The following is a 13,140-nucleotide window of genomic DNA, read 5'->3' on the forward strand; positions in this document are numbered from 1 at the left end:
ACCAGTTGTTTGGTTTTTTTCAGCCAGTTTGTTTGTCCTTTTCCACGACTGTGATTGGTTTCGACTCTTCTGACGCACGTATGTTGCGGTTCAGGGAAGGTTGCATACATGGTCAGTGTGTCAGCCTGTTCTGGTAATCCTCTTCATTTGTGAGGTGTTTAAGATGGATGGAATACATCTGATAATATTTCCATAAAATTATAAGAAAAAAAAAAAACTGCGGATGATATTAAAAAAAGGAGAATCTGCATCAAATCTGTTCTGTGATGTTTTCTCTGCCCTGTATTGCATTCATTTCTTTATCCACTGATTTGTTCAAAAAGACATCTGTAAAAAGTATGTTACTGTGTCAGCAGCCACATTTCACGATCGGAAAAAATGGGTCACTTTAATCTGCAGATAATGACTCAGCAACCTTAAGTGGAGCAACCCGAGTTTTAATCTCACGACAATGAGACATCTTGATTTACAAACATTCAAAACACACTTCAACATTTATGATCAACAGTCATTTCTGCAAAAGAAATTTTAGTGAAAAGCTGAGGACAATTTTTGTCCGCTGGTTTGTTTTGGTTTCATGCTGGTTTCTTCAGGGTGAAATCTACATCATCCAAAAACTGCACATTTATTGAACAAACTCATTCATTTACCTCAGCAGAAGGTAGAAGTGTCGGCGCCACAATGCAATCACTGTATAAAAGAAGAAAGTTGAAAAATTGTATGTAGGCTACGTCAAAGTCAGAGTGCATGCACAAGTATCAGACAGCTTTGATTCTATTCAGAATAAATAGATTTTTTACTTCCATAAAAGTAGAGCTGTTTCATAAATGATAAAAAAAGAGTGATTTTGGGACAGAGATGAAGGATTACAGTTGATGGGAGAAGTAATAAGTATGTAGAGCATCTCCAGTGAACCTTGAATGTCTTTCTGTGATTAAAAAGTGAGATTTGTTGGCTTTCAGTTTCTCATTTCGTCTTTCAAGGACTGTTTTTCTGACGTCTGTAAATTGAGTAAATAATTTGAGAGGCTGAGGGAGGAAATGAGAAGGTGTGTCTGACATGCCCGCCGAGGTCATTTAACAAACACAATGATGTCATGGGAAGTGGATTCTTCACAGCACTTGGTTTCCTTTTCATTTGAACAGCTGAGCGGAGCCCCTCTGTGAAGCTGTACATCGTGTAAAAACCTCCGGGGCTCTCTGGGCAAACCTCTGGACCCTGCGTGGTTTTTCTGCCCTGATCTACAATAAAGTTTCGTGACCTGGAGCTCGTCGAAGTTCTGCTCAAAAAGTGCCAACTCCCAAATCTGATAAGAAAAAAATAATAATAATCTCATGATAGCACATCTGTTCCCAACAAAGTTTTAGTTACAGCGTCACGCTTTGCCTTTCTAATGGAGATGAGGCCTCTCCCTGAACATCCAATCAAATCAGAGTGTTTTTATTAAGGCAGACTTTGTGGTCTTTGTGGTTTCTTCTTGGATCGTCTTTTAAATCATAGCTGTGGCCCACTGGTGCAACAGTGGACCCCCACCATCCCCCCCCCCTTTACTCTCCTGAGTCACAGTGTGTATGCAGCCATGTGGGGGTTGGGAGTGTTGTGATGGGAGCTGTGGATTTATCAGCTGTGTACATTCCTCTGCGCGCCGCCTGGGAAGAAGCGAACAGGCTGCTGTGATGACGTACATGAGACAATGGCGAGGAGGAGGTTTAACTGCTCCCCGCTGGTATAGATTGGGTGTGAATGTGAAACGCTTTAAGACACGCCGGCTGAAACACAGCTGGAGGACACACACAACTTCTGTCATCAATCATGTCGATTTATGTCCCTGCAGAGAGGAGGATCATTTGCACTAAATTATAATCCTCCATATGGGTTTGTGTTGACTTTGGAAACTTTGCACATGTTCTAGTTAAGAGTAAATAATACAGCCTTTTATTCAAAATGTCAGCTTTCCTCCTTAACCTGCATGTATCCTGGATTTTTAAAGCGCTGATCTGAAAACATTTATTTCTCATTCATTAACCCGTGTTGTTCACGCAGCCAGGGTTACAACACTGCTTCATTCACACATCATGATGAGTGTATTTCTGTGCTTCCATCCTCACTCTCCACAAGTATTACAGAGGTGACGTCAATGGCAGCTGCGGCGTCAGTTATGCTAATGCAAACAACATGTGCATGAAGTTTGGTCGTCGATTACTCTGAGAAAGACTGCTGATTGGTCATGATGTGTTACAATCATGACGTCTGAAAAGTCAGAAAAGTTACTTAAAGTGTTTAAAGGAAGAAAGCGGAAATCAAGAACATCCTGTGTAAAAGTCTCCCTGAGTCATGACTGTCGACAATAAGTGCATGAGACAAGACGGGGCGGCCTTGAGTATAAAAGCTGCTTTAGTCAAGAGAAGAAGAAGAATATACTCACTGGTTATTTGGAGGTTTGCATAAGCGTCTTTAGATCACTGTCATTTTGTGTCAATTAAAGTGCAATATGAAGTTATGAGTTTGCCAACGTGTGCTAACATTAGCCTGCTAACACAACAAAGCAGGACAAAGCTAACTGCAGCTGCTGCTTGCGTTTAATGATGCTACATTATGGTGTGTTCTAATTCATTCATTCCTTCGCGTGAACGTTTTTAGTGACGTCATTTATGAGTTAAGCTGTTTCCACATCAAAGTTGCAAAAAACGAAAAAGAGGAAGGAGCAACTTTGTGTAGAAGGAGAAAAAGAAGAAGACGAAGAATTAGAAGAACAACAAGGACGAGAATAAATTAATGAAAAAAATATGTGGAGGAATGAAAAAAAGAAGATAAATAAGTACAATAAAAAGATTTGAAGGGAAAAAAGGGAGGACTACGGTGTGTTAGAAGAAGACGAGTGGAGAGAGGGGCGTGGCCTCAGCTGTCAGACATCAGCGGGTGATGGACAGGCTCGAGGGTCTCGCAGATCTGATAAAGAGAGTCCTTTCCTTCCTGAATGTTGCGGACTGTTTGTGTTTGAACGTCTCTTCTTCTGGGTGTGGGAACCAGCTCCTCCCAGAGTTCAGGGTTTCCTCTCCACGAGGACCCTGCAGTCTGTCACTCAACCTCCAGCTGAACCACCAACAACTTACAGGCCCATGACGACCCGGCACAGTTCACATTAGTTTTATGTATGAGCCTCTGTTTGATGTGGAGGAACAGAAGACATGTGTGCAGAGAAATTAACTAATGTAACAGAGTAAAGAAGCTCTCTACTTTATCATGAGCATGTTTGACTTTCCTCTCATTTCTTTTATCTGTTGTATTCTTCAAAGAGGACGAGAGTGAATGAGTCAACACGGCCAACTATGTTTGATCAGATTCAGAGCAGCAAAACATTCATCTTGGTCTTCTGTCGGTCTTTAAGCAATCTGGTCTCAGTTAGTGTTTTCATGATGATAACAATATGCAGTGCTGTAACGGGACAATATGGAGATTGGCTCACATTTGGTGCCAGTCTCAAGTGGTCACTTAAAGAATTGCAGTTGTTGTCCTTTAAGTGTTGGCGTCACTTCTCAACCCTGGAGGTGGCTGCTTGGTTATTCTTAAAAAAAAAAAAAAAAAAAAGGATTATCTCTGCTTCAGTTTGATATGTATTTTTGAAGACTGGCTTTTTTTTTTTATTAAATAGGCCAAGTCTTAGATTTTGTGTCTTGCCCTGCGGCTCAGACTCTGAGCGTCCATCAGCGGAGCAGCAGGAGCTCCTCTCAGCTGTCTCCTGCTTGTGTAACAGCACCTCGTCTCTGACCTCATGGAACGTCTCTGAAGACAGGACGAGGAGACGAAGGATCACGTTTTCCACATCTCCTCCCTCCTCCCAGAGACCTCTGACCTACAAACCAGTTCAGATTGAACTCAATATTCCCCTCCGGCCCAGAGAGGGAGACGGGATCGGATCCAGTTTGAAAGAACAACAATGAATGAAACATGAAACGTTTTGTTGTGTAACCGTGACTAAGGACTTATTTAAAATCTTTCAATCTGAGTTTTTGGTTTGATTCCATATTTTCACAACTTTATTCCCCACAGATACCATGGTGCCAAAATAAATTGGGTTACTCTTGTGGAGTCACATCAGTTTTAAATTAATGGCAACATTTATCTCTCAGAAAATGTATTTAAAAAAATATGTCAGAAAGTTATACCCCCAACCAGTGTTCATAAAATATCTGATATGATCAGCATTATTCAAAAAGTAGCATTTACAGTGTTGGCCATTAGCATTCTCTATAAGCAAGTTGACTGGTAATGAAATATCAGCTCATGTAACTACTATGCTTCAGCTCCACTTTCCTCAGTCTTACCTTCCTTTCTCTCTCTTTCTTCTCGTCCAGACCGATAAGTCTCCCTTTTTTTGACTCTTCGGGGACTCTCATTGACAAACTTCTGCTATCACAGAAATAACAGAATCAATACTTAGTGGTGCAACAAGGTGGAGTCAGATGGGGCCGGTTGGTTTTCTAGTGTCAAGCAAAAATGTGCACATTTTGAGCTACTGCTTTCGTTTTAAGGTTTGTTAACCCTCAGGGGCCCCTCTACGGGTCTGGGGCCCCCGAGCAGTTGGCTGCCTCACCTGTTGACAAGCAGCGCCTCTGCTTCTGACGACATGAGTTGTGGGTTGACTTGGAGCCGTGAAGAGGTCAAACGCTCCATTGACATACGAGCCGATGAGCATATTTGTCAAAAGTTGGACACTAATCACAGAAATACAAACGTGTGAGTCAGCACAGGAACGAGGTGGGGGGTGGGGGGATGGGGGGCCTGGACAAAATCCTCTGGACCAAACCAGTTGGTTGCTAACCCTAACCCTACTACTGCAACTATTGCTTTGTCTTGTAGCTCTCCTCTCGTCTGTTCTTATTTTGCGTGTGCCACTCTTTAACACCAACCCTCGCCATTAATCACAATTTTGATTCTACTGTATCTTATCATCCAGGTTTGTTGCTCTTCATTTTTTTTCTTCTGTTTGATGGTGTGAGTGCAGAGGTGAGGTCAGGATGTGTCTGATCTGACACTTAAGTCTCTCACACTGCGAAAATGAACCAACAACCTGTTGCAGCTTTATGCCTGCAAAAACAGATGAAGAATATAAACGCACCCTGATTGTCTTCTGGAGGATTAAGCAACACTTCCTCCTCCTCCTCCTCCTCGCATCGCTCCTCCTGTCTGTCTTCAGGTCCCTGCAAGGCGCTCGGACTGCATGGCACCAAAGTCTGGCGCTCGGAAAGATCTATCTCCCAGATACGGGCAGGAGAAACTCCACCCAAGAGGCCTGTTATACACAAAGACAAACGCACAGACAAACCGATTACATCCTCTGAGCTAATCATTCCCCGAGTCTGCCAAAACACAAACATCCCCCCAGGACAGAAACGCCACTCTTCCTCCGGCTCACTGCTGTTTTCAGAGCTCTAAATCTTTGCTCAAACCGTCCAGGTACACACCGTCCGACGCTTTGCTTTGTCTGCTCAAGACTTACTTTGAAGTCTCACAAGAGTTAGTTGTTTTTTATGTCACAATACAAATACATTATTGTTATTTTTAGTAAACTTTTCATTCTTTTGCATGTCCACAAAGCAACCTATGAGCTGGTATGTTTCAAACAATTACATAAGCTAAAGAAAAGAAAGACTCCTTGTCAGAGTTCAGATTGCCCTTGTGATTTGTTTCATGTAGATTTAGTTGTAGATAAATAAATAAATGGATGCAGGATGGACATACAACATTTGAGATTATATTTCATGTATGTGATGTTGTATTTACTTGTATTTGTTTAAATGAAATAAAATGTGCAAACAAATTAAAAAAAAAAGTTATTCTCTGTGATTTTAGCAGCCCCTCTCTGACACAGGAAAACCGACCCTGTTGTCCCCCCCTGCTGGCAGGCTCGGTACTTACATTTAAATTCGAAAAACCAGATGTTCAGCTCTGCTCTCTTATTGGGTAACATTCTTTTGTTGGTTCTGTGCACATGTTTCTGGGCTCTACATCATGTTTGCAGGGGTAAAATGCAAGGCTGAATCTGAATTTGAAAATGTCACATATCCTCATTTATGGATGTGAGACAATAACCCCCCCTCTTATGGCAGATAATCCAGATTTTTGTTCTGTAAATCCGTTTTTTATATTCCTGTTTCAAACGACAGAGTGATCACTGACATGTGCTGAGGAAACATTCAAAGTGATACACTCATCCAGATGTTTGCGTCCCGGACCGGGGGGGGGGGGATGATGCTCAGAGGTCGTTGTTGTTATGCGACAGATGATTCATCAGAGGTCAAAGGTCACTGTATGTTGAGTTCTTGGAGCGATGCTCAACATGAGGCTACAGGAGCTGAACATGGGGTCAGGCAGGATCGGGGTCAAGCCTTTTCTCTATAACATTGGTTTCGTGAACAAACACACACAAACACACACACAGGGATTACAGACTTAACTTGGCGAGAGGAGTGAGGTCATTCTGTACATCTGCAGCCCGCCCCAATTGTGACACACGAGGCAGAAAACATCATGACCGACTTAGTTTGATGAGCAGGAACAGATTTCTGCAGAAACAGTTGCACATAGCGGGAGCATAGCAGCCAATACAAGAGTCGATGTTGAAATGTTTTAAGAGATGAGGAGGAGACGCTCTTGTGGCCTCTGCCAGGTCGAAGTCCTGTATCGCCAACCTGATGGATAAAAAGAAGAGCGCCTAAATAAGATGCAAGATCATTTTAAAAAAGCTGCAGAAGGATAAAATAATAAAAATGCATAAACAATGCAAGACCAAAACAACGAACCCAGAAAACTAACAGGAACAACACTGCATTAGCTGATATCCAAATCCGTCACAACAGAGGTCCTCCAGCCCACAGGGGGCGCCAAGCAGAACTGGATGTTGGTGATAAAGTTAATGGAGAAGATAACAAATGAGATTGGGTCCAATAAAGGGATGACTTTTTCAGCCTGTCAGGTGGAGCACGTTTAAGTTGTTGTATATATATTTTTTTTATATATATATATATATATTTAATTTGAAGCCTGATAAGGACTCATTGTCTTTCTTGGCCAACGTATTGTAAATGTTTGAATCACACATGATTTAATATCTGCACTTTTGGAATATGTTATCTTTCTATTTATGCATTTCCAAAATGCATTTTGATCTGTTTCATAATTTAATTCAATGACACTTTTTTATAATGATTTTTTTCATTAATTGACTTTGGAGCCAAAACTCCACTTCCTGTCTTTCACTTTTATAACCTCACGTCAGGTGCATACAGACGTTATGGTTAGATTACTGTGCAATAGGACGCTTTATCTGCCCACTCTTCAAGAAAACAGTGCCTTTTTTATTCCATGTCAGAATGTCAACATGAATTCTTGCTTCATTCCTGCTCTTTACTCCTCCTCCCTCTCTCCTGGAGTGTTTGTCTGGGTCAAAGTTCAACCTCCAGTCCTGCTTCTTCTTATTCCTCTCCCCCTGCAAACATTGCTCAGTGCTGCCCTCTGCTGTTTCACAACAATCTCAAATAACATCGCCACAAGAGAGGCTTCTTATAACCTGTTGAACCATCTGAAACTAGAGCTTAAATCATCACTTTTCCCCCTACATGCACTTTTTTTTTTTTGCAAACCTAAACGATCATGCTTCCTTCATGCATACGTTGTGTGTATTGTCATGCATCAGCGGGGATTACACACCCGAGGAGTTTGCTGCTGATCACTGTGATAATCCCGTCTCTGATTCCCTGGTGACTGAGGTGCACAGAGGAGCAACACACACTAGAAGATGGCTGCTGTAATCTGCACATTTTACATGTTTGCCAAAAAAAAAAAATTACATGAGGTCACAGATTTAAGGGATTTTTTATAACCTGTTTTTGTACTTTATTAAATCTCACGCACGCATGTTAGCATGTTTCTGAGTGGCTCTTTAGCCGCTCTGCCTGGCCTCTATTAGGCCAGATGGCTTCCTTCGTCAATCCCCACTCACAATCAAGATTAAGATTACACCATATACACACGCACACACACATACACAGAGAAACACATGCACTCAAAAACATCACACAGTAATTAATGTTCACTTGCTTGCGGATGATATAACACAGAATCTGTTCGGTTAGTTGCAACTGAAGCTTAAGTTATTAAAGAGAGCCATTGATCGCAGAAGCCCAAGGTTGGAGGAGTGGCATGGATTAAAGTATTTTTATACCACAAAGCCACGTATCCACGGCGCTCATCTGAAAGCGAGAGGTGAGAGGCAGAAGCGAGGCAGAGAGGGTGTAAGGAGGGGGGGAGGATAGATAGAGAGGGGGAAAGAGCTGCTGTCACCAGGCTGGTTCTCAGTTCTTCGCTGCCGTCGATTGTTCCAACTCTTCCGTCTTCCGAGGCCTCTGCTTCTTCTCCCGGGCCTCAGGGCCGCCCAGCATGTTGGAGGCACCATGGGCTTTCTGGAAAACTACCAGGAGATCGACCCCGTCACTTTGAACCTTTGCATCCTCATTGCCAGCTACGTTATCTTGCTCCTGGTCTTCCTTATATCGTGTATCATGTACGACTGCCGGGGCAAAGATCCAACGAAGGAGTACGCCCCTGACCCGCAGCCAACTCAGTCTCCCATCAGGTTGGTGGTGATGCAGAGCTCTCCGGCACCGGTGGCACGGTGGGACGCGGCCAACATGATCACGACCTACCACGAGCCGACACACTCGGACTTCAGGGAGAAGAAAAGCACGATGGTCTAATTAAGACTCAGTGACTCACTTTTTGTATATACCTAAATCTTTTTTGTACTTTTTGCATTTCTATATTATATTTTTGTCCTCTGAAACAATGCTTGGATTTGAACTACACAGAATCAGACTTGCACGGTAAGTTTTGTCTTAAAGGTTAATTCTGCGATTCTATTACTAATAGGTACAACAAAAATGCCTGAAATTGTTGCAGGAGATTACTTTACCTTGCAGCTTAAAAACACAGATACAGTTTGAATGCAATTGCCCCAAAGACTAAACAGGTATGCTTACCGAAAGTTTTGACCAATCTCACCTTGGCATAGCTTTATCATATTTTTGCAGGATCCTTTGCATATTGGAATAACACTCTCACCCTGTAGGCCCTACAGAACATGAATTCCCCTTTAAATTCTGCGTCTACGCAACTGAAATCCTTCTTTAGCTCGAGGATCTCAAGCCAAAGCCTGCAGTCTGCCGAGGAGAGGAAATGTCAGGACTGATAAAGCACAGGGACTAAAGAGGCCATTTCTGTTGTGTTGCACTGTGAAGCTGAGTGTGGGCGAGGTTTTCGGATTAAGGTTAGGTTCAGTGAAACATACAGAGGACTGCAGTATAGTGAAAACTTTGTTCAAGTCTTGACATATGTAATTCTTCCATTTTGTCTGATATTGAGTGTCTTCAAAGTCAGAAGAAACTCCCTCGTCCTACGTTAACACCTCTGGACTTTATTGCTTTTCTCCAATATAAAGATAACACTATTACCTCTACCTTAACTACTCCACTAAATCAAAGCTTGATAGCTCACAATTGGCTGCAATTCAAGGATTAGGGTTCAACATTTGGTTAAGTCTGGTCGGACAGTCACCTCTTGCATAACCCGAGGAACCCTGGTGAGCATGGATGTGGTTGTCGAAGCTGCAGTCGGAATGGGTTTAAGCTCCTGATCTGAAATGTCAACCAATTTTCTTTTTAGATGTACATGTCTTTAATCACTTCACCTACACTGACTGATAATAACCTGTTGACTTAATTGTCTCCAAGGGGAAATCGGTTTTGCAGCCAGGTTAAAACAAAAATCCTGTATACACAGGCGCATAGACTGAGACAACAGACACTACATACTCTGTGAACAGCATTAAATACGAGAATGTATCATAAAACCATCATTTAAACCAGAATAAAACTCTTCAGTCATCGGGGGGTTCAGTCTTCCGATGGACTGAGTTATAAATAATTTTTCAACCTGTTCGACTTACCTGAGGACAGAAGCTCAACCTCACCAAGTAGGGTATGTTGAGGACACTGGAAGACGCCACAAGTCTTAGCTGCAGCTCTCTTTCTGAAGGTGAGCGACGGATCAGTTTATTTATTCCCAATGATTTTACTTGCAACAATAATGATGTGTTGCAACCTTTTGTTGTCTCCTGCTGATGGATAACCAAAGCCAAAGGTGAGGACAGACTCCATCATAGAGTTATAGAAAAGTTTTGTGAGTTTACTACATACACCAAGTCAGTTTAGCGTACGGAAAAGATGCTTTCATACAGACGGCTTCTGTGTTCTCACTGAATGTTAGCCTGTTGGACATTACAATACCAAAGTGCTTACTTCCAAAAAAATACTTGCACATGTCCTTGATTTTATTGTCTTTAAATTTCGAAAAGGAGTTATCGTACGACTCAATAAAACCATCCGCCACTGTTCCAGGTGCTGTGTCCTCCCTCTTTAACAGACTAACTATGACTCTGTCGTCTGGGAACTTCTGCTTTGATCACAATTTACAGAATAGGTGACAGTACACGGCCCCGTGGGGAACCAGAGGAGGAGAACACAAAGCTGTTTGCTCTCACACTCAGATCTGTTTACAAGAAAGTCTAACATCCACCCAACAACGCCAGGACACAGGTTAGAATAAGAGAGCAGTTTGAAGATGTGAATGTTTCTGTGACCCTTCAAGGTGGTTTAAAAGCATATTGAGAAGATTCAAAATAGCATCATGAACCTCATTTTGCTACTATAACCAACCTGTAGAGGATTCTATGTCTCTGACGAGCTCTTTTTGTTGAGCTTTTCAAATGTCCTCACTACCAGTGAGTTCAGGACCTCAAGTCCTCGAATCCCTGAAGCCACTAGGGAATTTGATCCTAGGCACTGGGACAATTGGCGACTTCTTCTTCAAGTTCGATTAACCAATATATAACATTATATTTTATTATTACAACAATAAAATTTGTGTCAATGCAACGGGGTTTTAGTCATTTTGAAATCATAAAATTCCTAAGTATATTTCTAATGACTTTTATCAAAGTTTGCATTTGGATTTATGCTAAGATTGCTATTTTTTTTGCTCATCTTTGGTTTGTTGATGACCATCTTAGTCTACTTGTCTGTTGATAATGTCTTCCTTCCAGGAACAAATGTACAAATACTATATATATGTGAACTACAGAGAAAGGTTAGAAGGCCAACTGAAGCAGTCCTTGCCTGTAACATAGACCATATATGTCCTAATACCTGATTATTCAACAGACTGCAGATTTCAGTGTTTGCTGCCAACCCTCAACAGAAATAGATCTGGTTCAGTAAACAGAAACTTGGACGAAACTCGGAGTAATCCTGCTGCTTCTGAGAAATGTGCAGTCAATGGGTCTAGTTCATGAATTAGGCTAGTGGTACCTCACAGAGAATTTGCTCAAATTAGCACAAAAGGTGGTGAATAGACGAATTATCCCGGACAAAATTACTACTTTTAAAAGGCTAAAATTATACTGAAGCACTTCGATTATATTGGCATCATGCAGCTAGCGATACCTTTTAATTTTTAAACGCTTTCTGCTTTTTTGTTCATTGACGATTCCAGTAAATTCTCCCATAATATTTATTGTTAATGTGCAACTGACCGAAAAAGAAACACACGTATTCGTAAAAATTAAACTGAGGCTAGTTTCTAAGACAAAGTGTTGCTTGCATTTAGCCTTCAGTTTCGCAATGCTACAAAGTGGCTGCTAGCTTAAACATTTAGCAAGTGACCAAACTGTTTTTGTAAACAAACCAATGAAAACCTTCTTAATGGAACAAATGTTTTTTAAACGTTTGTCTGGAACATCTTTTTTAATTTTCAAGGTGTGCTGAACTAAATGCTTCTAAAAGCTTTAACCAATATGACCAAAGAAACGTGATGTTTCTGAAGCTGTCGGCTAAGTAGCTAGTTCCATCATCCAGTGGCTTCTAGTTCAGTAAAATAAAGTTCGGTTTTGTTTGACGTGTATTTGTAGTATGTGTGTAGCCAGAATTATACACATACAAAGAGCCTGATTAATCAACTTTAGCACTAAAATGTTTTCTAAAGTCAATAAGACATTTTGTGGCCTTTTCTTTTGAAGGTATTTTCTAAAGAGGAGGTTTTCAATCACTTTCAAAATGTACAGGTTTCATTTAGTTACATATGTTTATACCCTGCCTGTCCTGCATGGAGGATAACTAGGAATTGCTTTCTAGCGTGAAACAGTAAACCAATTACAGAGCTGTTTAACCTTGTGTCACGAGTGGATATAAAGCTCCCTTCATTCTAAGGACACCCCTCCCCTTGTTACACTTAACCTTTACATTTCATTCAGACATACTCACAGTGTGTCAAATGTTTCATATATTTACCCTTGGAGTAGTTGCTTTGAGTAGTCAGAAGACTAGAAAAGCAATATATAAACTCTAGTTCATTCACCATTGGAGGACTCTGGAGTATAGGATTGCTTTCAATCATGGAAACTGCAAGTTAAATTTAAGGTCAACAGGTGATCGATCCTTTTGTGAGAATTTGTTTGGATCAAAGAACACGATCATGTCTGACCTCTGGCTAATACAGCTAATAACTGGATGTTAGCTGGATTGGATAATTCATGTTAACTTAATTGCTTAGTGCTGAAATGTCATCCCTGGCATCGCAACTGAAAAAAACCCAACCAAAAAATACTATAAATAATATATAATAATATATAATATAATATATAATAATAATAAATAATACAAACTATAAAATAAAATTACACAGTTTTAAACCCAAAGGAACAGGTTTGTGAAGTTTATATGTCTGTTGCAAAGTGTTTTCCCTGTGAATGCAGCAGAGAAGCTAAAAGCAGTGTTACCTAATGAAATGTTGAGCTTTGGCTTATTACTGGAACGTGTTGAGCCATGACTCTGAGGCGGGTTTAACAAAGAAGTAACATATGGTGTCATTTGACCAATTAAGGCTTTATAAATACAACCCAATGTGTCTGCATCCGCGCCCATCCCGACATTTCATATGAAACACAATGATGTGTCACCTGAGGGCCGAGGGATAGGAGCTGAGGTTGGGCAAGCTTTGCAGGAAATGCAAGATCTGGATCTTTTTCCT

The 13,140-nt window shown here is 41.1% G+C and overlaps 1 protein-coding gene across 1 annotated transcript; it reads left to right on the forward strand.

The window, feature by feature from the left end:
- The first annotated feature begins 8,286 nt into the window (after nt 1-8,286).
- LOC306838741 (small integral membrane protein 36-like) lies at nt 8,287-8,873 on the forward strand. Its single transcript, XM_079367087.1, has one exon. It carries the CDS (start codon nt 8,454-8,456, stop codon nt 8,754-8,756), a length of 303 nt encoding a protein of 100 aa, XP_079223213.1. The 5' UTR covers nt 8,287-8,453; the 3' UTR covers nt 8,757-8,873.
- Nucleotides 8,874-13,140: the final 4,267 nt, after the last annotated feature.

Source organism: Symphodus melops, assembly GCF_947650265.1.
Source record: "Symphodus melops genome assembly, chromosome: 17".
Taxonomy (NCBI): Eukaryota; Metazoa; Chordata; class Actinopteri; order Labriformes; family Labridae; genus Symphodus; species Symphodus melops.

Excerpts from the sequence above, each read along its gene's own strand:
- LOC306838741 (XM_079367087.1), top strand. The coding sequence starts at position 8,454 with ATGGGCTTTCTGGAAAACTACCAGGAGATCGACCCCGTCACTTTGAAC.